The sequence below is a fragment of the Esox lucius genome, chromosome 11 (assembly GCF_011004845.1).
Source record: "Esox lucius isolate fEsoLuc1 chromosome 11, fEsoLuc1.pri, whole genome shotgun sequence".
Lineage (NCBI taxonomy): Eukaryota > Metazoa > Chordata > Actinopteri > Esociformes > Esocidae > Esox > Esox lucius.
In genome coordinates this window covers 36661427-36685373 of record NC_047579.1, presented here as the reverse complement: position 1 = coordinate 36685373, position 23947 = coordinate 36661427, and the positions used below count along the sequence as shown (strand labels likewise).

Here is a 23947-nt window from a genome sequence, read left to right as displayed (position 1 = left end):
TAGGTACCTTAAACCTGGATTAAATTCTAATTTCATTAAATCAGAAACACAGTCCTAAATGTATAATATATGCCTTGATTATAACAATTTTATTTATTCATAAACATAGAACTAGATTTAAAGATTATTTTATTTTATAGATTAAAACAGGATTTTATTCAATTTAAAATATTCAGCTATGATTTCATTTAATGTGTAATACAGGCCTGGAATAAAACAGGATTTAATCTAATCAGAAGTGCAGGCCTGGATTAAAACACGATTTCACAGAGAAAAGAGCGATGCATCCACTTGGGCCAGTCTCTCAGCGGGTGATAGACGTGTATTTTGGGGGCTGGTCATACTGATGAGACGCTATATTCATACTGTCTCCCTCAAGATCCTTTGTGTGTTTCACAGTCTGTAGGAAAAACAGGACATCACAGGATATAACTGATTACAGGTACGACACGGCACGTATCCCCTATTGTACACTGGTCCAAAGAGTGCACTAAATAGCGAATAGGGTGCAGTTTGGAATGCATACAATGATAGACATAACAATAAAGATGCCAATAAAAAGCCTGGTAAAAACATCCCTCAGATTTTCTAGCACAATCCGTAGCAAATCTCAGGAGGAGTCTTACTTGATTTTTTAAATATTGGTTTATTTTAGGAACCAATCATATGTTTATTTTTCAGCTTTTACGATTTCGATAGCAAACAATCCTATAGGATTTCTACTTAACCTGACTTATTGGATTTTCTGAGGAATTAACAATCTCTTTGGATAGTTTGAAATCATGATAGAAAATCCAAAAGGATGTTTTAACTAGAATAGGTTTAAAGTCAAAAATGCAGTGCATAATTCTAAATGTCTGCAAGATCTCTTCAATGGCACTGTGAGATTTGGAAAGCACACATACTGTCACCAGTGTTTTGTGCATTAAACTATTTCAAAGTTAAAACATTTTTTACTGGTTCTAACAAGTGGTTGCGGCCAATCAAATGTTGATACTAATGACAGGTTATGTATTTACTGACATGCAAACAAGAGAATTGGAATTCCAGAGTATTACATGACTTGCCTGGAATTAACCCAAACCCTGCAGATGACATTCAATATATTTAATACTGAGCTACTTATTCTGTGTCAACCCTTCACTTCAACCGTCCAATAATGTCATGCCTCATTGTCGGAAGGGTAGGGTGCGTTGCAATAATGTCATACCTCATAGTCGTGAGGGTACAGTCCGTTCCAATAATGTCATACCTCATAGTTGGGAAGGTATGGCGCGTTGCAATAATGGCATACCTCATACTCGTGAGGGTAGGGTGTGTTGCAATAATGTCATACCTCATACTCGTGAGGGTAGGGTGCGTTGCAATAATGTCATACCTCATAGTCGGGAAGGTATGGCGCGTTGCAATAATGGCATACCTCATACTCGTGAGGGTAGGGTGTGTTGCAATAATGTCATACCTCATACTCGTGAGGGTAGGGTTTGTTGCAATAATGTCATACCTCATAGTCGGGAAGGTATGGTGCGTTGCTTGGTGTCACCTTGGCATCATCAGGCACTGATATCGGATCTCTAGCGATGATCACTTTCTAAAAGTAAATTTTCAGTTCATATTAAATACACATTTAAACATTTCTATAAAAGAGTTCATGATGTAAACAAACTACATTTAAAACGATAAAATGCCAATTAGCCACAATTGTACACCTCCTTTTTTCTTCCTTAAGAGGCGTCTATAAACTCTGTGACTGTTCTGATCTTTGTGAAATGTTACAAACAAAGCTACTCAACTTGTTTGTACCACACTGTAACATACTGGAGCTGTTTGTTAACATGTCCCAGTATGCATGGATGGTTGGGTGCCTGTGTGTGTGGGGGCTAACTATTTTGGCACCAGCCCTAATTCTTAAAACTGAATACTTGTGTTGTAACCAATTTGACTAGCCATGGATTAATTAACCTTGATGGTGGAACTCTACGTTTGGGTTTTGTTATCCCTACACAGACTTAGAACTTATCGGTTTTGTTCTGCCTGCACACACAGACCCTGAACTCAATCGGTTTTGTTCTCCCTGCACACACAGATCCTGAACTCAATCGGTTTTGTTCTCCCTGCACACACAGATCCTGAACTCAATCGGTTTTGTTCTCCCTGCACACACAGACCCTGAACTCAATCGGTTTTGTTCTCCCCCCCACACAGATACAGAACTCAATCGGATTTGTTCTCCCTACATACATAGACCCAGAACTTAATGAGCATAAACTATGCAATACTTTAGTTGTGGGCTAAGCAGCATTACTTCAGGACTAATGGTTGTTCCTGGGTCATCTTTGAACAGGTTTTTCCTCTTACACATAGCTCACGCAAACCTGACTAATGGAGCAGGAGAAAAAGAAAGAAATGTTATGCTGATGATGTAATACACAATCTAGTTTGGAAGGATTTGGCCTCTGTGGACATGGAGGACAAAAGCTTGGCAGATGGAAGCTCAGTTTGGAAAAGTGCAAGCTGTATTTGTGTACTGCAATTCTCGTTAATCACCTGTTTAGTGTAATTATTATCAGGCTTTTGTTCTGATAGACCATAAGCTGAAGGAGGTGATTTAATGTTTAAACACGTAAATGTAGGGAGATCTGGCTCTAACAACGGACCCATGGAGGAATGTTGGACTCACCTCAGGGGTGTGGCAACAACAACACTGGCAGACGGCTTTGCAGGCGAAGGATGAAGCACAAATGGACACTATAAACTCCAGCAACGACAAAATAACCAAAACACCAGAAATTCCACGGGATCTGATCTATAGACCGGGGGAAACAGACAGCAGGGGTGACCTTCACTTTACCTCCCTTTTGGAGAAATGACGTACAGTTAAAGTTAATTAAGAGTTAGTAAACTCATTAGCCATGGCAATGGTGAATAACGTTTCATATGTACCCAATACAGTTGACAGTTTGAGGATGAAGACAGTGGATTCATTGACCGATGACCGCCATCGTCTGATTGGTCTTCGTGGGAATCACCCGACTGTGATGGATTGTTGCCTGGATGTGATGGTGTGTTTTGTGGAGTGCTTGGATGTGATGGGTTATTGTATGGGCCTTGATATAACGGGTTATTGTTTGAGGAGTCTGAACAGGAGTTATACAGCATGATCCCAGCAGTGTCGGCAGAATACAGAATGATACATGTGAGAGCAATGATCACAGCGATAACATTCATTCCCAGGGAGCCTTTCACCTAAAGGACAGAAAACAGATAGATTACAAGGGAATATTACTTGTGAATTAAACATTTCAGAAGAATGCAATGCTAAATCATTTGTTGTTTAAACAAATAAGCATATTTGTTTAGACTCCCAGTCAGCCAAACTCTAGTGTCCAAGCCATTGCTTGTGTTGTGGGAGAACAACGTCCAGGTGTGAGACAAAAAGGAGATTGAATGAAAACACAGGAGCCTGAAAGATTGTTGTAGTGGAACTTTATATAAAGAGAAATAAATTTATTGAGGAAAAACTTTTTCGTACTAACCTGACATTGGTTCAGGTGGTTGTCAGCAGCAACAGTGAGAGAACCAGCAAGGATAAACTGATAAAAAAAAAAGGAAGAAATTTTTCAACTGTCCCAAATGGAGCACTGCTCCCTAAATATCATAACATTTCTTTTGACTCCAGGCTCTGGAGTCAAAAGATCTGAATCAGAATTAACTACACACATGTGTAGTTTATATAATAATTCTACATTTATAATGTTACATGATTGATTGAGGATGTTTACTGTCCAGCCTGACAGGACATATTGAAGTACTGTTCTAGACAGAGTAACTGACTCACAATGAGAGATCCCCAGACGAATATTCCACTAACTACTCCAACATTGTCCGGCATTGGTGATGAAGCCATCACGATTCCCAACAACAGCATAACCAAACCAATCATGATCTGTATGGTCTGTTGAAGCAAAAAAAACAATAAAGGGATAATCAGATGAGACCTCTGTGGTAATAAATTATTAATAATGGATCAGTAAATACCATTTTAAGGTCCAGGAAAAGTATGTAATATTTACCAAATATTTGTAAGTGCCGTTAGTTGCAATATTAGTAAATGCTGAATATATTTTGAACAGCCAATATGTATAACAAATGTAGGAATCATGTAAAACTAACGTTTAATGAACGCTGGATATACCAACACTTTTAAGGCTTTTTTCTTACCAGGGTTTATTTTAAATGATCACTGTGTTTTGCTCTTTAATTGTATTAAAAATGGTATTCTAATTCATATGCTGTTTTTTAAAGATGCAAAACATAGACGTTTACCCCCAGTGCTTTTGGCTGCCCCATCCGGAAACTTTCCAACATTGTGGAGACCGTCCGTCCCAGAGACTTGGGTGGAGCAGACACCCCAGAGACATCCATCCCCTTCTCCGTGGTTTGTATGTGGGTGATGACAACCACCCCGTTAGTGGAGGTTGTTATAGAGTTGGACATCTTCACTACAGAGAAAAAAGTTCTGTTTAGTAGTGAGGTGATCTGAAAAAGTACTGTCTTTTCATTGAGGCTTAGTCCAGATGTTATTCTGATTGCGGCTCCTTAAAGAAGTCTCATGAATATTCATTGTGTCACGACCAAGGTTAGTCAAGTTTCTTTAAAAATGTTCATGACTGCATCATTTCCATGCTACATAGACAATTTGAATTAAAGAAGTATTAAGAAAACTCTTCTGACAAAAAAAGAAAACAGACTTGAAACAACTTTAACAGTTATATCACATAATTCATGTTAAAATATGTTACAGTCATGCTGAAATAAAGATGACTAATATTGAAATTAGCTATAATTCATACTGAAGTAAACAATGTTTATGTGAAACTTTTAAAATATTCAATGAACTGAGATGAAACTGACCTTTTCTCCCAGAAGACAAGACAAGTGTGCTGAGGGTTGATAGTGGACTGGCAGGTTTGCAGTCACACGCTGCCTGCTAACTTGATGACACAGTGGGATCATGTATCAAGGTCACAGGGATGTACCTAGATGTTCTTTATAGTTATCCGTGAAGTTCAAGTGTCACTAAGTGCCGAGATTCTCATTGGTGTTTAGTATACAACATTTTAATACATTTTAATACAAATTAGCAAAGTATCCCATGTGAGGTTTCTGGTGTTAGAAGTTTAATAGTAACAATGGGTGGTTGGGGGGGGGGGGGGCATTCCTTCATAGAGCTGCAGGGTTTTTTTCCATTCAAAAAATATTTTGACCTTTTCCAGAGAGAGAATACTCCAAGGGACACATACTGTTGTTTTCCTTAACAAGCCATGAGCAAACATGTACAGGAACAGGCAGTAACTCAGCCTGGCTTTTCAAACCATAGTATCTTCAAATTTAAATACCATTGCACATCAGTCCAGGGTTATAATTGTAGGTATTTATGCTTTATTGCTGATGAAAGAAAGAGGCAGATGAGAGAATGTGCACCACAACTAGCGTTAGCGTGACCTCTTAACCAGCCTAGGCCGCGGTCCAACCTCTGTCCATTGATTACATCGCATAGATTTTACGTTGACGGGATGGGAACCAAAAGAATGAAGGGCCAAAGAAATCCTGATTTTAGGATTGAGCAGTGAAAGGCATCTGTTGAAGGGCACATTTTCATTGAGTTTTTGTCATACATGAGGGGCAACCAGAAGTAAAGTAGGGTTTGGTCTTGGAGGGACTTAAGTTGATACAAACATGTCTAGTGTTGTGTATTTAGCGAGGGGCAGGTGTGCCAGAGCATAGAAGTCACAGTGATGAGTGTTTTAGGGGGCCGTGGTAACACCGGGTGGTGTTTTAACTAAATCTCTTATTTAGGTGACTGTATAAAATGAACTATTTTCGAATTTAATCTCTTTTGGGAATTTTGGTTTTGGTTTTACAAATGATGCAAGTTTGTTCCGGCCCCCCGGCCTGATGCATTTCAAGAATTGACCCCCCCTGCTGAATCTACTGTAACACACTTGCTCAATAGGTACAGTATCCTTCCTTTTTTTTCATGTATATGAAATATATATATTTTTTTCTTTTTATTGATAGCAACAGATGGAAATGACAGAGAGATGCTAAAATCTTATATAGTTGACATTTTAGTCAGTAAGCAGACATCTTATCCAGAGCAACTTAGTTACATAGCCAGATGGGGCAACCTCATTACCCAGCAGGAATAAGTGCATAGTACACAATAAAATAAAAAATTTGCCCAGTCATTGCTAGAAGGAAGCTTAAAAACAAATAATAGAAATTGCAAGCATTATTTCATAAAGACGGGGGAAGGTGGGAATGACGTTTGTTGAAAGAGCTCTGGATCAGATTTCAAAACAAAGGCAACGGCTCGGATAACTGGAACAGCCTGGGCCACGCTACATTGGATTGTCAGTGTTATTTTTACATAGTGACATACGTGTGATAATGACACATGATTATCAGGGACCTGTAGAAGACCTTTGATCTGACTCTGTTTAGACAGAGGAGGTAGCCTAGGCATCAGTCTATATCATACATTTGCTCCCTTTGTTATTTGTCAGGGACAAGGACTGGAATGTTTGCTATAAATAGACTGAAGTAGGTTGTTTTGACATTTATGTACACCTTGACATCCTGATATACAGCATTCTTCTTCCACAGAGTTCTGCCATTGTTGTAACTGGTTAAAATTCCGGTCAAACCGCATCACCCTGGTAACGTGACGTCACACTATCATCCTTTAAATGTCATTACCGTCATAAGCAGACAAACTGTGCCAGGAAAGTACTCTGTAAAGAACAGATTGATCAATACTGTCTCTTCAGCAATCGCAGCTGAACCCAATCAGATGTTGTGCAGAAGGCTGTGCTAAATCGCAGTCATTATTGTTTGATGGTTGCGTGGGCAGGGTTTTCTTCCAAGTCATCGTGAACAGTGTTGTCATGGTGTTGGTCATGGCTGTAGTCCTTATTATTGTCCTATGTTTCTGTGAGCAGCGTTTTCCTCCAAGTCATCGTGAATAACGTTGTCATGGTGCCCCATACAACTGTTCACAGCCTGTAGGACAGTTGCCAGGCGACGGTCCAACGCAGTGAGGTGTGGCTCCGAGAGGAGGGGGGCAACTGTGTCCAGGGGGTCCCGGGACAGAGACTCCCTCATGACATCACTCAGACGGTGGCCTGGGAGGGACAGGAGGCGCAGGCGCATTAGGGTGGAGCGCCGGATCCTGAGAGAGAGATGGAGAGGGATGGAGAGGGACGGAGAGGGATGGAGAGGGACGGAGAGGGATGGAGAGAGGGATGGAGAGGGACGGAGAGGGATGGAGAGAGGGATGGAGAGGGACGGAGAGGGACGGAGAGGGATGGAGAGGGACGGAGAGGGATGGAGAGAGGGATGGAGAGGGACGGAGAGGGATGGAGAGAGGGATGGAGAGGGACGGAGAGGGATGGAGAGGGATGGAGAGGGACGGAGAGGGATGGAGAGAGGGATGGAGAGAGGGATGGAGAAAGCGATGGAGAGGGATGGAGAGAGGGATATAGATGGAGAGAAAAGAGATGGGTGATGGAGAGAATGTTGAAAAAGAGGGCGATAGAAACAAGAGTGTTAAACCTCTGTGGCAGTTCTTCAGATCGTTCTAGAGGGTGACAGTACTACCTACAGCACAGTTCTTCAGATCGTTCTAGAGGGTGACAGTACTACCTGCAGCATAGTTCTTCAGGTCTTTCTAGAGGGTGACAGTACTACCTGCAGCATAGTTCTTCAGATCGTTCTAGAGGGTGACAGTACTACCTACAGCACAGTTCTTCAGATCGTTCTAGAGGGTGACAGTACTACCTACAGCACAGTTCTTCAGATCGTTCTAGAGGGTGACAGTACTACCTGCAGCATAAATCTTCAGATCTTTCTAGAGGGTGACAGTACTACCTGCAGCACAGTCCTTCAGATCGTTCTAGAGGGTGACAGTACTAACTGCAGCACAGTGCTTCAGCTTGCTCTAGAGGGTGACATTACTACTTGCAGCACAGTTCTTCAGATCGTTCTAGATGGTGAAAGTAACTACCTGCAGCACATTCGTAAAGGCACCAGTATGGACGGTTCATCCACAGAATGGCGACCAAATCTAAAAATAACCAATATTATCGATGTCAGAAAATAAAAGCAGAAATCCAGAAGGTAAATCTAAGGCTGTACGCTGATGCTCACGCCCGTCCGTTGTCTAGATGCAGGAGAAATGTTTCATTCCCAAACTTCTCAAAGGTCTCATAGTGATGTCGATCCATGTTGCCTGGGTAAGAAGCAGTGGGAAATAACAGTTTATCGCTGTTTATTCAAAACCTGTTCCATTGTCTATGGTAGAAGACAAGTGTTCCTATTGTGTCATGCTAATAACATATATTGTTAAATAATATTGATAAAATATGAAGGTAATGTCTAGGTTTCTGATTCAAGAGAATACGAACACAGAAAATTAAAACAGTAAAAGCAGTAGTAGTAGTAATGGTAGTAGTAGAAAGTATTATTATTATTAGTAGTGGTGGTGGTAATAGTAGTAGTAGTGGTAGTATTAATAGTGGTAGTAGTGTAGTACTGTAGTAAAAGTATCAGTAGTAGTAGTAGCAGAATGGATGGTACCTGTAATGTCTGTAGTGTCTGTAGTATGAGTAGTAAGTTATTATTAGTAGTACAGTAGTAGTAGTAGTAGTAGTAGTAGTAGTACAGTAGTGGTAATAGTGGCTAAGGAGTGTGGTGACTGACTCATGAGGAAGTCCAGAACGACCATGTCTATGAAATCCACTAGTCTGGTGCCTTCGCTGTATGGAGGAGTCTCCTTCACTTTAACACAGTAATCTGGGTTCTTCTCCCATCTGAAACAGTAGCAGCTGCATGTTAGCTGAGACAATGACAATGACAATTTTTTGTTAGGGTTAGTTTAGTTAGGAAAGGTTTTGAGGAATATAAATGTATATGTGTGTGTGTATATATATACTGTATACAGTGGGGCGAAAAAGTATTTAGTCAGCCACCAATTGTGCAAGTTCTCCCACTTAAAAATATGAGAGAGGCCTGTAATTTTCATCATAGGTACACTTTAACTATGAGAGACAAGTGAGATTTTCTTTCTCCAGAAAATCCAATTGTAGGATTTTTAATGAATATAATGGTAAATTATGGTGGAAAATAAGTATTTGGTCAATAACAAAAGTTAATCTCAATACTATGTTATGCACTCACCTAAAGGATTATTAGGAACACCTGTTCAATTTCTCATTATTGCAATTATCTAATCAACCAATCACATGGCAGTTGCTTCAATGCATTTAGGGGTGTGGTCCTGGTCAAGACAATCTCCTGAACTCCAAACTGATTGTCAGAATGGGAAAGAAAGGTGATTTAAGCAATTTTGAGTGTGGCATGGTTGTTGGTGCCAGACGGGCCGGTCTGAGTATTTCACAATCTGCTCAGTTACTGGGATTTTCACGCACAACCATTTCTAGGGTTTACAAAGAATGGTGTGAGAAGGGAAAAACATCCAGTATGCGGCAGTCCTGTGGGCAAAAATGCCTTGTTGATGCTAGAAGTCAGAGGAGAATGGGCCGACTGATTCAAGCTGATAGAAGAGCAACTTTGACTGAAATAACCACTCGTTACAACCGAAGTATGCAGCAAACCATTTGTGAAGCCACAACATGCACAACCTGGAGGTGGATGGGCAACAACAGCAGAAGACCCCACCGGGTACCACTCATCTCCACTACAAATAGGAAAAAAAGAGGCTACAATTTGCACGAGCTCACCAAAATTGGACAGTTGAAGACTGGAAGAATGTTGCCTGGTCTGATGGGTCTCGATTTCTGTTGAGACATTCAGATGGTAGAGTCAGAATTTGGCGTAAACAGAATGAGTTCATGGATCCATCAAGCCTTGTTAACACTGTGCAGGCTGGTGGTGGTGGTGTAATGGTGTGGGGGATGTTTTCTTGGCACACTTTAGGCCCCTTAGTGCCAATTGGGCATCGTTTAAATGCCACGGCCTACCTGAGCATTGTTTCTGACCATGTCCATCCCTTTATGACCACCATGTACCCATCCTCTGATGGCTACTTCCAGCAGGATAATGCACCATGTCACAAAGCCCGAATCATTTCAAATTTTTTGTGGCTGTCGCTGGGCAACACAAACTTTCAACTCCCTCCAAAGAGTTTCTATGGGGTTGAGATCTGGTGACTGGCTAGGCCACTCCAGGACCTTGAAAGGCTTCTAACGAAGCCACTCCTTCGTTGCCCGGGCGGTATGTTTGGGGTCATTGTCATGCTGAAAGAGCCAGCCACGTTTCATCTTCAATGCCCTTGCTGATGGAATGAGGTTTTCACTCAAGATCTCACGATACATGGCCCCATTCATTCTTTCCTTTACACGGATCGGTCGTCTTGGTCCCTTTGCAGAAAAACAGCCCCAAAGCATGATGTTTCCACCCCCATGCTTCACAGTAGGTTTGGTGTTCTTCGGATGCAACTCAGCATTCTTTCTCCTCCAAACACGACAAGTTGGGTTTTTACCAAAAAAGTTCTATTTTGGTTTCATCTGACCATATGACATTCTCCTAATCCTCTTCTGGATCATCCAAATGCTCTCTAGCAAACCTCAGACGGGCCTGGACAGCTTAAGCAGGGGGACACGCTCTCTGTAGGTCATTCACTAGGTCCCCCAATGTGGTTCTGGGATTTTTGCTCACCTTGTGATCAATTTAACCCCACAGGGTGAGATCTTGCATGGAGCCCTGGTTCGAGGGAGATCATCAGTTGTCTTGTATTGTAACAGTGTGTCTAGAGGCGTGTTGAAAAAAGGAGTCGAATGCAGGGATGCAGTCAAGGTATATGTATTGCGTTCTTAAGAAAAACAAGGCACGCAAAACTAAAATAATGCACAAGCGCAAAAACCAACCTCACAAGGCAAATACAGAACACTGAACATAGAACAATACCACACAAAGACGCCCAGAAACAAGGGAACTAATATAAGCAACCTAATGAGGGAATGGAGACCAGGTGTGTGCAATAACAAGACAGGACAGTGCCGTGGGAGGAGGAGCGGCGTGGCTAGAAGGCCGGCGATGACGCACACCAAACACCATGTCGGGAGGGGTGGCGCGCGTCCTCCATGCGCGTCCTCGTTACATGTATGTCTTCCGTTTTCTTATAATTGCTCCCACAGTTGATTTCATCACACCAAGCTGCTTACCTATTGCAGATTCAGTCTTCCCAGCCTGGTGCAGGTTTACAATTTTGTTTCTGGTGTCCTTTGACCGCTCTTTGGTCTTGGCCATAGTGGAGTTTGGAGTGCGACTGTTTGAGGTTGTGGACAGGTGTCTTTTATACTGATTAGTTCAAACAGGTGCCATTTATACAGGTAACAAGTGGAGGACAGAGGAGCCTCTTAAAGAAGAAGTTACAGGTCTGTGAGAGCCAGAAATCTTGTTTGTTTGAAGGTGACCAAATATTTATTTTACCAAGGAATTTACCAATAAATTCATTAATAATCCTACAATGTGATTTTCTGGATTTCTTTTCTCATTTTGTCTCTAGTCATAGTTAAAGTGTACCTATGATGAAAATTACAGGCCTCTCTCATCTTTTTCAGTGGGAGAACGTGCACAATTGGTGGCTGACTAAATACTTTTTTGCCCCACTGTATACACACAGATATATGATATAATGTATAGAAGAGAACAGAAAACATCAAATTACCATAAATACAGTGAGACATATAGCCTGTTCTATCTGATAGCAGCTTGGTCATTCATTTTTGAAGGAGTGCGGTATGATAAAAATCTCAAGCTTTAAGGTCTTTAGCAATTTCTTCCAGTCATTCGCTAACAGAAATGACTTATGTCCAATGGACGTTAAGGCCTTTGGACAGACCAGAGTGAGACATCTACCAGATAGCAGGTTTTCCTGGAGCAGATCTTGGAGTGAGCTAATTAGAGGGGGCATTATCTCAAAGGGACCTGTTGAGGACCCATCCTGACTCAACTGTCTATAAGGACTGAAAGAGTCTGAGTTTTTGGCAGGTTTCCACCGAGGTTTAAATATGACACCTTAAAGAATTCTGGGTGTAAACCAAACTGACTGTATCTGGAACACAAAAGCATTTTTCAAACACCTAATGAGCCACATTTACTTTCTAGAAATTCCCGCATGTTGATGTGAGAGTGCATGCCAAGAACCACAAGCTTGTTTCCGGTCAAACCAGTTGAGTCTATTCACCCACATTGGGGAATTTAGCCAGATGCGTGGCTAAAGAGGCATCTTCGACTGTTCCTGAAAATAAAACCTTTAACCTTTAAAGTACCTTTTGGATTTCAAGTAGAACTCTACCTGGACCATACAATTGTTCTCCCTGAAGCCAAACATATCCCTTACAGGGATAGAAGAAAGTGGAGGTGCCAAGAAATGTTTTCAGTTAAGAATTTAGTGAATCTAGAAGGCAAAACTGATGTTTTGGACCTTTGAACTACATTTTGTTTGGCCAAACCAACCCATATACATAAATAATGCGTGCACTCTTAGAAAAAGGATTCCAAAAGGTCGTATTGGCTGTTCCTTTGGTTGAAGAACCCTGTTGGGTTCCATTCAGAACCATGGAACCCAAAAAGGTACTATCTGGAACTTAAAAACCATGTACCCATCCTCTGATGGTTAAAAACCAAAAACCAAAAGGTTGTTCTACCTTAGAACCAAAAAACCAAAAGGTTGTTCTACCTTAGAACCAAAAAAGGTTGTCCTACAGGGACAGCCAAAGAACCATTATGGAGCAATATTTTTGAGAGTGTAGACCTAGACAAGGCTAGCCTGGTACCCACTAGCCTGGTACCCACTACCCACGGTGCCAGTTTGGTGCGGCTGTAGGAGCGTCTCCAGGGAGACCTCCAGGTGCGCCGGGGGGCCAGGGAGAGGTCAGGCAGCATGGATGCCAGGGACACTTCCAGGACCTGGGGTCGACCACACACTGGGCTCTCTGTGGTGCAGTAGTACTCACACTGACCGTGGAAACACACGTTACCCACTAGAGGAAGAGAGGAGACGGGGTGGGGGAGAGATGACCGTCTGAGAGACCAGGCAAGGAAGTCATACTACGCCATCAACAAGAACATAGGACTTGACCATCTGGAATCTATCTTAAAGTACTACCATCAGTTTGAAAACCCATAGCCCTCTGAGGATGTTAGTTCTGAGTTCACGTAAGAATTCATAAAATGGGACGAACACCAATTGAGACTCTGCATGTAGAATTTAGCAAAACAATATTCTCAGATTTCAGTGCAAACACCAAATGGTGCATGCAGAGCTGAGTTAGGACTATGCCAAATAATTATCATTTACTATGTACTAACTATGCTAACAATAAATAGGTTTTTACAGCAACGTCCTGGGAGAAATTAGTGTTAACTGTCTTGCACAGACCAACAGGATTTTCCACCTCATTGGTTCTAGGGGTAGAACCAACAACCTTTTGTTTACAGGCACAGCACTCTTGATCAGTAGGCCACACCTATGGAGAGATGAACCTAGAGAGGGGCTCTACTAAGCCAGCTGGTCTTGGGGCTCTGTCCACAAACACCCAACAGAGCCCCAGCAAAGCAACCAAATCATGAGAAAACAAAAAGAAAACCACAGCAATTAACACACTGGAAAGAATAAACCAAACAACTATTTGGAATGATATATCGCCCTAAAGAGAGAGAATACAGTGCAGAATACCTGACCAGTACAACGGACACAAAATTAAGGAAAAACTTGACTATGTACAGGCTAAGTGAGCATGGCCTTGCTATGGAAAGAGACCTGGCTCCCAAGAGAAGACAGGCTATGTGCCCACTGTCCAAAATAAGTGATGGAAGCGGAGCTGCTCTTCCAACTGTATGATGCCATAAGAAACATTTCCCAGATCTTTTTTTTGATAAACTCCCATATCTTTGAATGACAACAATGAGCAAAGAGAACAGCAAGGTTTGTGACCCATGGCCGTGTGAAAAGGGCAACCTTAAACATTCTAAATTCAAAATATAACCCCATAAAAACTCTACATGTTCTGTAAACCAATTAAATTTCCCTTGTCAATCCAACTTGAACTATCTGCACATGGTTACAAAACTGTACATTTCTGAGAATATTACATTTCAAACTCATCCTGTTCATCCTGTTCACACATTTCAATAGGTAATCTTAGAAACTCATGTTTTTCTATTGTTCTGTTTTTTCTTCAACATTTGTCATTTATCATTTTTATGTTATCTTTCTTATTTTCCACTTGTCCGGCAATGTTGACAGTGCCAATAGTCTTTTCAGTGTATTTAAAGACAGTAAGAAAGACAGAGTGGAGAGAAGACAAAAGAGAGAGTAGAGAAGCAAAAAGAGAGCGAATAGAAGAGAGATGAAGAGAGAACAAGTGAGCGACTGAGAAGAGAGAAAGAGAATAGAGACAGAGAGAAGAAAAGAGAACAGAGCGAGAGAGCGATAAAGGATATGAGAATAAACTGCAAGTGACAAAATTCTAATACCAGGCCAATAGTGTACGTTAAACATCTGGTCTTGTAATCTAAAAGCTTTGATTAAGAATGCAGACCGGACCAACCGCCACACACCAGGTGAAGTGTAGAAGGTTCTGGAGAGTTTGTGGTCTGTGGTGATACCTCTGATCTCCGCCGTGACGTTGATGAGCCTACCAACCACTGGAGGGATTCTGTTGAAACCCAACACCCTGAGAGGACACAAACACACACAGGCACGCACACACACGCACGCACACGCACGCACGCTCATGCATGAAGATAGATATAGAAGAATCAGTGGGAGACCTTTAGTGCTTTCCTTCTCTTTCTTCTGACCTTCAGTTGGATGTCAGGCTGGAAGCCCACGTCTCCTTGTTTTTACCTGTCCAGGTGGAAGGCAGCGATCTCAGCGTTGTGCCTCTCAAAGTCGGAGAAGTAGAAAAGGTTCACATCTGTCTCTGCGTCCCTCCCCTGCCTGTAAATAAAACACCTAAACTTGATGAGCACGTCAAAGCCATCAAGGGTGTAATGAGACTGGTATAATTTAGCTGAGACTCTTGTATTTATGCTGCCATGTTGCATGGTCTTGTATAGTAAGCAGGGATTTCACCGTTGCTGCCAAAAAACAAGGTTAGAAACACCATGTCATTGTGACAGTGCCAGAAAGGACAAGATTTTAAATGAACTAAGATCCAACTGGACCTGTAAGAGATGCATTATATTTGGAAGCGCTTGCTGAGCCGTAGAAACGAATATGTAACCATGCAAAGACACGCGTTTATTATGAAAGCTACAATGTTGATATTATTTAAAAATGTACAAGTTTGTGATGACAAGTTTTCCTTCTTCCTGGTTTTCCTTCTGTGATGCCAAGGTCAGTCACGCCCTTGTTTCAGAATGTTTTTCTTTATTATTGGAAAAATACGCATTTCCCCCCCCCCCACATTACACATGAAATGGTACGACTTATGTGTGGGAACAAGATCTGCTGGTGAGAGAGGTAAGTCTCAAATGTATAATCTATAATGTATACATAATCTGGGAAAAGTGGGTTTGTTCTTTTGACACAGTTGAACTAGACAAACTGTTTTTGGTAAAGCAGTGCCCTGTCATTTCAACAATGATCACAAATATGTCCTTCCTAGGTTTACAGTGCCCCCAAAAATACTCTGCAGAGCAAAATATTTGGTTGCATTTCCAACCACTGATAGCATAATATTGTTTTTGATACATAACTGCTCACATACTATGGTCAATTCTCACCTCATGGGTTTGAGGAGGGCTTGTCCATAGTTGGGGAATGATACAATGAGCTTGAGCTGCGTGCCTCCACTCTTCTGCACTGTAACATGACAGACAACCCAGTTACATCACTGTATCGCATAACAGACAACCCAGTAACATGACAGACCACCCTGTAACATCACTGTAACATGACAGACCACCCAGTAACATCACTGTATCGCATAACAGACAACCCAGTAACATCACTGTAACATGACAGACCACCCTGTAACATCACTGTATCGCATAACAGACAACCCAGTAACATCACTGTAACATGACAGACCACCCTGTAGCATCACTGTAACATGACAGACCACCCAGTAACATCACTGTATCGCATAACAGACAACCCAGTAACATCACTGTAACATGACAGACCACCCTGTAACATCACTGTAACATGACAGACCACCCAGTAACATCACTGTATCGCATAACAGACAACCCAGTAACATCACTGTAACATGTCAGGCCACCCAGTAACATCACTGTATCGCATAACAGACAACCCAGTAACATCACTGTATCGCATAACAGACAACCCAGTAACATCATTGTATCGCATAACAGACAACCCAGTAACATGACAGACCACCCTGTAACATCACTGTAACATGACAGACCACCCAGTAACATCACTGTATCGCATAACAGACAACCCAGTAACATCACTGTAACATGACAGACCACCCTGTAACATCACTGTATCGCATAACAGACAACCCAGTAACATCACTGTAACATGACAGACCACCCTGTAACATCACTGTAACATGACAGACCACCCAGTAACATCACTGTATCGCATAACAGACAACCCAGTAACATCACTGTAACATGACAGACCACCCTGTAACATCACTGTAACATGACAGACCACCCAGTAACATCACTGTATCGCATAACAGACAACCCAGTAACATCACTGTAACATGTCAGGCCACCCAGTAACATCACTGTATCGCATAACAGACAACCCAGTAACATCACTGTATCGCATAACAGACAACCCAGTAACATCACTGTATCGCATAACAGACAACCCAGTAACATCACTGTAATGCATAACAGACAACCCAGTAACATCACTGTAACGAATAACAGATAAACCAGTAACATCACTGTAATGCACAATAGACAACCTAGTAACATACAGACAGCAGAATAACCTGACACACACACGCATAACACTAATCATACCAGCAGAATAGAAAATCATTGTGATGCTTAAAAAAATGTTTTATGTTGTTGAACCAGCTAAGGACTGACAACCTGGGAGCAATTAGGGATAAGTGCCTTGCTCCAGGACACAACTCAGGGAGATGAACTAGGGACCTTTCAGTTATGGATCAAATGCTCCTCTAACTGCTGGGCACATTGTCAAGTTCCAGATGAATTCCACAAGACATTTAGTGAGGCTGATGGTGTCATTCATATCAATGGTCTTTCCAGTGGATTTCACCTGGATGCAGTTACCCCAGATGTCCACACAGTGTCCTCGTTAGGTTAAAAAAGAACAACCGGCTAGTGTCAGATCTAGATTATAGGGGTCTTTAGGGAGGAGGTGCTCGAGGAGGAGCAGGATGAGGAGGTGAAAAGGGGGGGAAGTTGAGTAGGAAGTAGACGAAAATGAAAAGGAGCGTATGAAAATGTGTGCGAGAGGAAAGAGATGTGGGAAGCTCACACGCAAGCTGATTACACAAGTAATCCTTTATGCTCAACACAACGTCCATATGATATTCAAAGTGTGCGCTCCGTGTGCCTACGTGGGTGCGTGAGTGGGATTTCCTATTATCAGGGAAGGATTATATTGACTGACCCTGGAACAAAAGATCACAGAGCTGGAGATTTATTTACAATGTTCGATTATCTGGCGTTCCAGTTTCTACTCTGAATGTTACTTCACTATCTTCTCTTTTCTGGCATATGGTGTGCTTCAATCAGTTTCTTTGATTTGTATTTTAAATAATCGTTTCCCCCTTTTTATCCTCATAGCTAATTTGTTAGTATTTGAGGACAGCTTTCATCACTGGAGACTTTCTTTTTGATGACCTCTCTCCCATTGAGCAAAATAATCTGAAATATGTATTTTCAAAACAGTTTTCAACCAGGAAGACACATCTTGTGGTGATAGGGCTCTGTCACTCATACACACATGCAAAAACACACACGTGTTTCAGGACTCTCTGTCTCTGTGTTCAGATACAACAAAGGTTTTCTATTCAAAATCTGGTCCAAGTTGCTGTTTCTCCAGAGACATAGACAGCTGCAGTATGGAAAACATGAATTCTGACTCACTGCTGTTTCTGAAAGATAAAAAAGTTTCCCACTGTCTCTCTTCGATATAAAATAGGATATCTATACAGTACCAGTGAAAATTTGGGACGCCTACTCATTCAAAGGTATTCTTTGTTTTACTATTACATTGTAGGATAGTGTAGACATCAAAACTACGAAATAACACATATGGAATCAGGTAGCGACCAAAAAAGTATTGAGGAAATCTAAATAAATGTCGTATTGTAGATTCTTCTGAGTAGCCTCCCTTTGCCTTGATGGCAGCTTGCCACACACTTGGTATTCTCTCGACCAGTATCACAAGGAAATGCATGTTTTTGTTGTTGCTACTTTAAAAACAAAAAGGTAAGATATCAGCCAAAGGTTCCTGAAATGCTTATTTTCTTATGACATTCGTTGACCGAGTACAGTAGTAAAATAGAATAGCAGAACATTGCACACAGACACACATTCTGTGGACGGCTATCCTAGTGGGGACTTGAAAACCAAAAATCATAAATCCCTTATCCCTAAACCTAACCTGCAATACCAAAACATACAATTCTAAAATGAACCCCAAATGCCTATTTTCTCTCCCTATTAGCTTGGCCTCATTAAACCCTCTTACCTGCGCTGAGGATGGGTTGCGTGGCCATCTGTTGAATCACCTCAGCAACATTGGGGTCCTTCCTGTCATAAAGCTCCCAGCGTGTGATTCCCAAGTGGTAACTCAGCCAAGGGGGGTGGGTCTCCGTGCTACTCGTCCAATTAGCTTGGTCGTAGCCTTCCTCCTTGCTGTCACTCTGCCTATCAGGGAAAAGCAGCAGTTAAACGGACAAAGCAGTTGGATGGCCAATCAAGCAATAGGTAACACATTTAAACAAATTATGCAGTATGTTACGCATGACAGCATGAATTAATGCTTATTTGTTTTCTCTCTTTCCTGTTTAAACACGCTGCTAAATCCTTTTGTCTTCCACTCAACATTGTCTCACTCACCACTCACTGTCTTCGCTGCTTTTATCACTTTCCCATTCCTCCTCTTTGCTGTCTTCCCCATTCTTCTTCTTCGGCTTCAGCTTCAGTAGCCAATCGTCTTCCAGCAGCGGTGGCCAGGGCAGATTGTAGAGGGGGTGGCTGAAGAGGGCCTCCAGCTTGGAATGACCGTGGGCCATTTTGGTGGCCGTTCCGGCTCCGATCAGTTTCCTGTCCTTCCCCGTCTCAACAGCCATGTCAAACGAGGCCTTGTCCCTGTGGTCTATGTGGGCGGACCTTGCAGTGACTCCATTCTGGTGGCCTGGCAGTGGTTTGTGTGAGCTGCTGCCCTGTCGATCATGGGGAGCGGCTCCAGAGAGAGATGAAGAAATGGAGGAAGAGGAGGTGGGTTGGAGGAGGCAGGATGTCTGAAGAACGGAGAGACAGAAGAGGACCAGGAACAGATGCAGAGCCAGGGAAAGACACGCCAATATCAGATAGAGACGGCCAACTCCCTGCCTCACCATGCTGAGAGAAAGTAGACACTTCAGTTAACATTAAATGCCCTCTACTGTATTCACAACTTATTTGAAAGTGTCTGTCTTGTCCAGAGACGGAAACAACCTACTCTCCCATCCAGCCAGCCAGCCAGCAAACAAGCTACTCACACATCCAGCCAGCCATCCAACCAGCAAGTCATGCAGTCATGCAGCCATTCACCCAGCCAGCTTGTCATCCAGTTAGCCTTTCATCCAGTCATTCAGCCATGCAGCCAGCCATCCACTAAGCCAGCCAGTCAGTTATCCAGTCATCCAGCCATGCAATCAGTCAGTCATCCAGCCAGCCAGTCATCCAACCAGCCAGGAAGACATTGTTCCTTAGGCTCCAGAAAATACTCAAACCCTCTTGTTTCCCAGAGCATAGAACCACTACATAAAAGTGAGACACCTTGAGAATCAAAGCACAGCTGAAGGGAATCAATGTGGTACTAGAAGCCCATCGCTAAACTCACAGCATGAGGGAGCAACCAGCCGAGGGGCACATGACTTACCTTGTCTTTTCACACAGCGCAGAAAAGTTAAAAGCCAGACAAAGACTGTTTTTCTTGCTTACTCAGTTTGCCCCGAATAATAGAGACAAAGGCGTTGGTCCAGTTTTTTGCTGGTTCAAACCCCAAAGGCGACAAGGTGAATGATCTTTTCTTATGCCCTTGTCTGTAAGTCACTTTGAATGGTCTTGTCTGCTAAATTACCAAAAAGTAAATGTCATTTTGTCCTGTGTTTTTATCTTTCCCTCCCGGAGCGCTGATAGTGCTCCTGTTATCTGTGTGATCACGCTAGTTCAAACAGAACAGGGAGAGAAGCCTGGTTAAGGTGACCTGGATGGAGGGTAAATACTATCTATTTTCAGATCAATGTTTCAGTTGCTATGCACTTATAGTGCTACACATGGGATTTCGTCAACATTTTTGAGTTGTAATTTCAGAAGGTTTTTATAATGTATTGGTGCTCAGAGGATTATTGGTTTAAGACTGAGTCAACACTGGATCTCACAGCACGACAATGACCCAAACCATTCTTCCAGTTGCAAATAAAATGCTTTACTGACCACAGAATTAAATGTATGCAATGGTTACATCAGTCCCCTGATCTCAACCCTATGGAACACAAACTGCTGAGGTGGACTGACAAGTCCACAGACAAGGCACAAGGACTGTGAAGGACCTGGACAGATTCTGCATGGATGGTCTCTGACCTCATTAATAAGAGACAACTAAGTGTTTTTTGAGATAAATGCAGTTTTCTCCATAACCTTTTCTCCTTAAGTTTGTCATTTGAAATGTGTAATTAAAGCAGCAGCTCCAAGTGGACTTGAGTCGATGTGGCGATATCGAGAAGCACCATTCTGGTTCCTATCACGCTTCTTGATCAATCAATGTATTCTCCGTCTTTCTACCATGAGCTTACAGCCACCACAAGGAGTCGCTAGAGTGTGATGAGACAAGGAAACCAATTACAACCGTAACCCCTCCAAACCTGGCCCCTCCACAGGACTCTTGGGCTATACTGAGAGCAGGATTCCAACACTGGTCTTCCAGTAACGCATTTAACTGCAAAGCAGTGACTGTACCAGTGTGCCAATCATGGGGCCAATATCACTTTGCTGTTTTAATTCGTTAATTTCTTCAAAACATTTGACCTCAATTGAACATTAGATTGCTCTAATATTCTGGGTCAAAGTGATGTGCAGTAATAATTTTTATTATGCCTTTTAATCTTTTTCAGCGGTGCCAATAACCATGGAGGGTTCTGAAAATTCTTTTTAAAGCACAACTTCACACATAGATTTGTCAGATCTTGTTGCTGTATCTGGCTTTCAACTCTCTCTCTGTCCCTCTCATTCTTTAATCCAAATTCCCATTCCGCCTCTCATCTGTAGCTCTCATCTTCCATCGCTTTGTCCTCTGGCACTCCGTGGCTCTCAACAAGATCTCACGGCCTGTGGTTGGGGGGGGAGGGGGGTAGTGTTTTTACCATGGAGTTGGCAGCTGCTCTACACTTGTAAATGGTGATAGCCAAGTGGAGTAAGTCGCGGATTATGGCTCTGAGGATCAATCCCACTGCTGGGAGGAGGGGGGGGGGGGGGGTTTGAGCACTGAAGAACTCGTCATCCTTCCCTCTCTCTAGCCTATGATATGATTTGGGTGTTTGATAGAGTGTGAGATATGAAAACAATTTATTTAATATGCAGACAGTACTGACTTAGATGAGGACTTCTCTTCTGTACAGAAACAAGATGCACACACACACACACACACACACAATCAAATATTCATACTCCTCTCCTTTCCTCAACTTCATCAGTCTGTCCTCAATTCTACCCTTTCCTGTTCCCGCTCTCCAGCTCTCCCACCTGCTCATAAATGTAGTGTTTCATGTCCTGATATCCCTTTAATTCCTTCCGTGCCTTTTTGATGATTTCCTAGCGGGGCCAGTTTATCTCTCAGCAAACTGTACAGCAGGCAGAAGCTCCAAGAGGAATGAGATGCATAATGCATTTCGTGGTTCTAATAGGCTTTTCCCTACAGATTCTAAAACACCCTTGATGTCTTTTTAACCTGAGGCATGTTGTGCAGAACATGTTCGAACAAAAATGAGTCTTCCTGGCAAGTTTGCTTGTGGAAAGTTGTTGCTTTGTGGGGTTAGGAGCGTATACCTACACCTAATTCTAACCTCAATAATCTAACATTTATGCCTAAACTGAACCCAGCTCTAACACATAACCAGTACAGCCTAATACTCAAAGTAACCCAAATTCCCACACTATTCCCAGAATAATCTTTTACCAAAACGTGACCCCTAAGTCAGAAATTGGATTTCCCCTCATAGAGACCCAACAAATAACCTTGTGGGACCGATTGTTCAGGTTTCACTATTTTTGCACGGACATCAGATCCACACGTTCACATAGACGTGGATCACACACACACACACACACACACACACAGATCAAAGCTTTAAAGCCTGTCCTGTTTCCCTCAGAGCGTAATGTAGGTTGCTTGGAAACAACCCAGAATTCTCACCATAAATGGCGAGAGTGTTGCTATCAACCAACCAGAGAATGAATCTGTGAGGTGTTGTTTTGGTCTAAAAAGAAGGCCATGGCACAATAACAACGGTGACCCAGTCCAATGTTACACTTCAGACAGCAGACATCTACTGATAATGTAGAGAGAGAAAGGAGAGAAAGTGATTCTCAAACCTTCGATACAAACCTTGCCTCAACAGAGATTAAAATAATGAAGAGCCTGTATAAAAGAAATGTATGAACTAAATAAAAGAAATATGTGATATTGGAATTTTGCAAACATTGGACTATATTTTCCTTCATCAAGGGAATCAACCAAAATGACACATTTCACAAATGATCAGTGTATTTCTCCCCAAACAAAAGACCACTGTTACCCCTGTTTTTGATGCGCCTTTCCCTTGCATGTATAAAGGCTCCGAGACATTTTTCTATTTCTTATGAGATTGGAGAAGACATTGGAAGAGCAGAGATTATTTGATATTTCCACATCCTTTGTTCTGCGCTTTTGGACTGGCCACTTCAATAGCGACATTTGAGTCTGAAGACTCAAAATCTAAACTGCAAAGTTTTCTTTTGTGTAAAATTAACCATTTCTTTGTGGTTTACGTTGTGCGCTCATTGACTTACAGTAAGATCTGGGTTTTTGACAAACTTCCTGGTAGTTTATCTGGTGGTTAACCTTGACATGTTCCCCAGGAGCAGTAAAAGTCAAATATCCCTGTGGCATCAAAGATCCAGCGACATATTTTATTGACGCCTGCTGTAAAAATATTATTGATGCCAGCAACATGCTTCAAAAAGGTTGGGACAGGGTCATGTTTACCACTGTGTTGCATCACTTCATCTTTTAACAATACTCTGTAAGCGTTTGGGAACTGAGGAGACCAATTGCTGTAGTTTTGAAAATGAAATGTTTTCCCAGTCATTCTTGACAGGATTGCAGCTGCTCAACAGTTCGGGGTCTGCTTAGTCGTACTTTTCATTTCATAATGCTGCAAATGTTTTCAATGGGTGACAGGTCTGTACTGCAGGCAGGCCCCTTTAGCACCCATCACGGATGCTGGCTTTTGAACTGTGCACAGATAAGAAGCCGGATGGTCCCTCTCCTCCTCACCTCAGTCCATCTTAAATGAGCTTGGGCCCAGTGAAGGTGAAGGCGTTTCTGGATCTTGTTTATGTGTGGTTTCTTCTTTGCATGGTCAATTATTAACTTGCATTTGTGGATGCAGCAACTTACTGTCTTCACGGACAATGGTTTTTG

The 23947-nt window shown here is 42.1% G+C and overlaps 2 protein-coding genes across 4 annotated transcripts; both read right to left on the bottom strand.

Moving 5' to 3' along the window:
- Positions 1-112: 112 nt before the first annotated feature.
- On the bottom strand, positions 113-5020 carry LOC105031163 (membrane-spanning 4-domains subfamily A member 4A). The gene is made up of 8 exons (XM_010905434.4): positions 4915-5020; positions 4327-4502; positions 3839-3955; positions 3537-3593; positions 2944-3246; positions 2681-2806; positions 1505-1591; positions 113-400 (listed from the first exon to the last, which is right to left on the bottom strand). The coding sequence occupies exons 2-8, from the start codon at positions 4495-4497 to the stop codon at positions 305-307; spliced, it is 957 nt and encodes a 318-aa protein (XP_010903736.2). The 5' UTR covers positions 4498-4502; positions 4915-5020; the 3' UTR covers positions 113-304.
- A 229-nt stretch (positions 5021-5249) lies between these two features.
- On the bottom strand, positions 5250-20754 carry LOC105031170 (extracellular serine/threonine protein kinase FAM20C). 3 transcript variants are annotated; one of them, XM_010905444.3, is made up of 10 exons: positions 19120-20754; positions 18749-18927; positions 15820-15898; positions 14939-15031; positions 14650-14765; positions 12890-13070; positions 8764-8873; positions 8212-8293; positions 8069-8128; positions 5250-7234 (listed from the first exon to the last, which is right to left on the bottom strand). In XM_010905444.3, exons 1-10 carry the CDS (start codon positions 19620-19622, stop codon positions 6979-6981), a joined length of 1659 nt encoding a protein of 552 aa, XP_010903746.2. In that variant the 5' UTR covers positions 19623-20754; the 3' UTR covers positions 5250-6978. The 3 variants fall into 3 exon arrangements, with proteins under 3 accessions (XP_010903746.2, XP_019906244.2, XP_019906245.1); XM_020050685.2 differs by lacking the exon at positions 8069-8128; XM_020050686.2 differs by lacking the exon at positions 8069-8128 and having other exon boundaries at positions 7182-7234; positions 8200-8293.
- Positions 20755-23947: the final 3193 nt, after the last annotated feature.

Excerpts from the sequence above, each read along its gene's own strand:
- LOC105031163 (XM_010905434.4), bottom strand. The coding sequence starts at position 4,497 with ATGTCCAACTCTATAACAACCTCCACTAACGGGGTGGTTGTCATCACC. Across the intron at positions 3,594-3,838 it reads TCGTCTGGGGATCTCTCATT|TTTATCCTTGCTGGTTCTCT; the intron begins GTGAGTCAGTTA and ends TTTTTTTATCAG. Across the intron at positions 3,247-3,536 it reads ACCACCTGAACCAATGTCAG|GTGAAAGGCTCCCTGGGAAT; the intron begins GTTAGTACGAAA and ends TCTGTCCTTTAG.
- LOC105031170 (XM_010905444.3), bottom strand. The coding sequence starts at position 19,622 with ATGGTGAGGCAGGGAGTTGGCCGTCTCTATCTGATATTGGCGTGTCTT. Across the intron at positions 8,294-8,763 it reads CGTTCTGGACTTCCTCATGA|GCAACATGGATCGACATCAC; the intron begins GTCAGTCACCAC and ends CTTCTTACCCAG. Across the intron at positions 7,235-8,068 it reads CCTTTACGAATGTGCTGCAG|GATCCGGCGCTCCACCCTAA; the intron begins GTAGTTACTTTC and ends TCTCTCTCTCAG.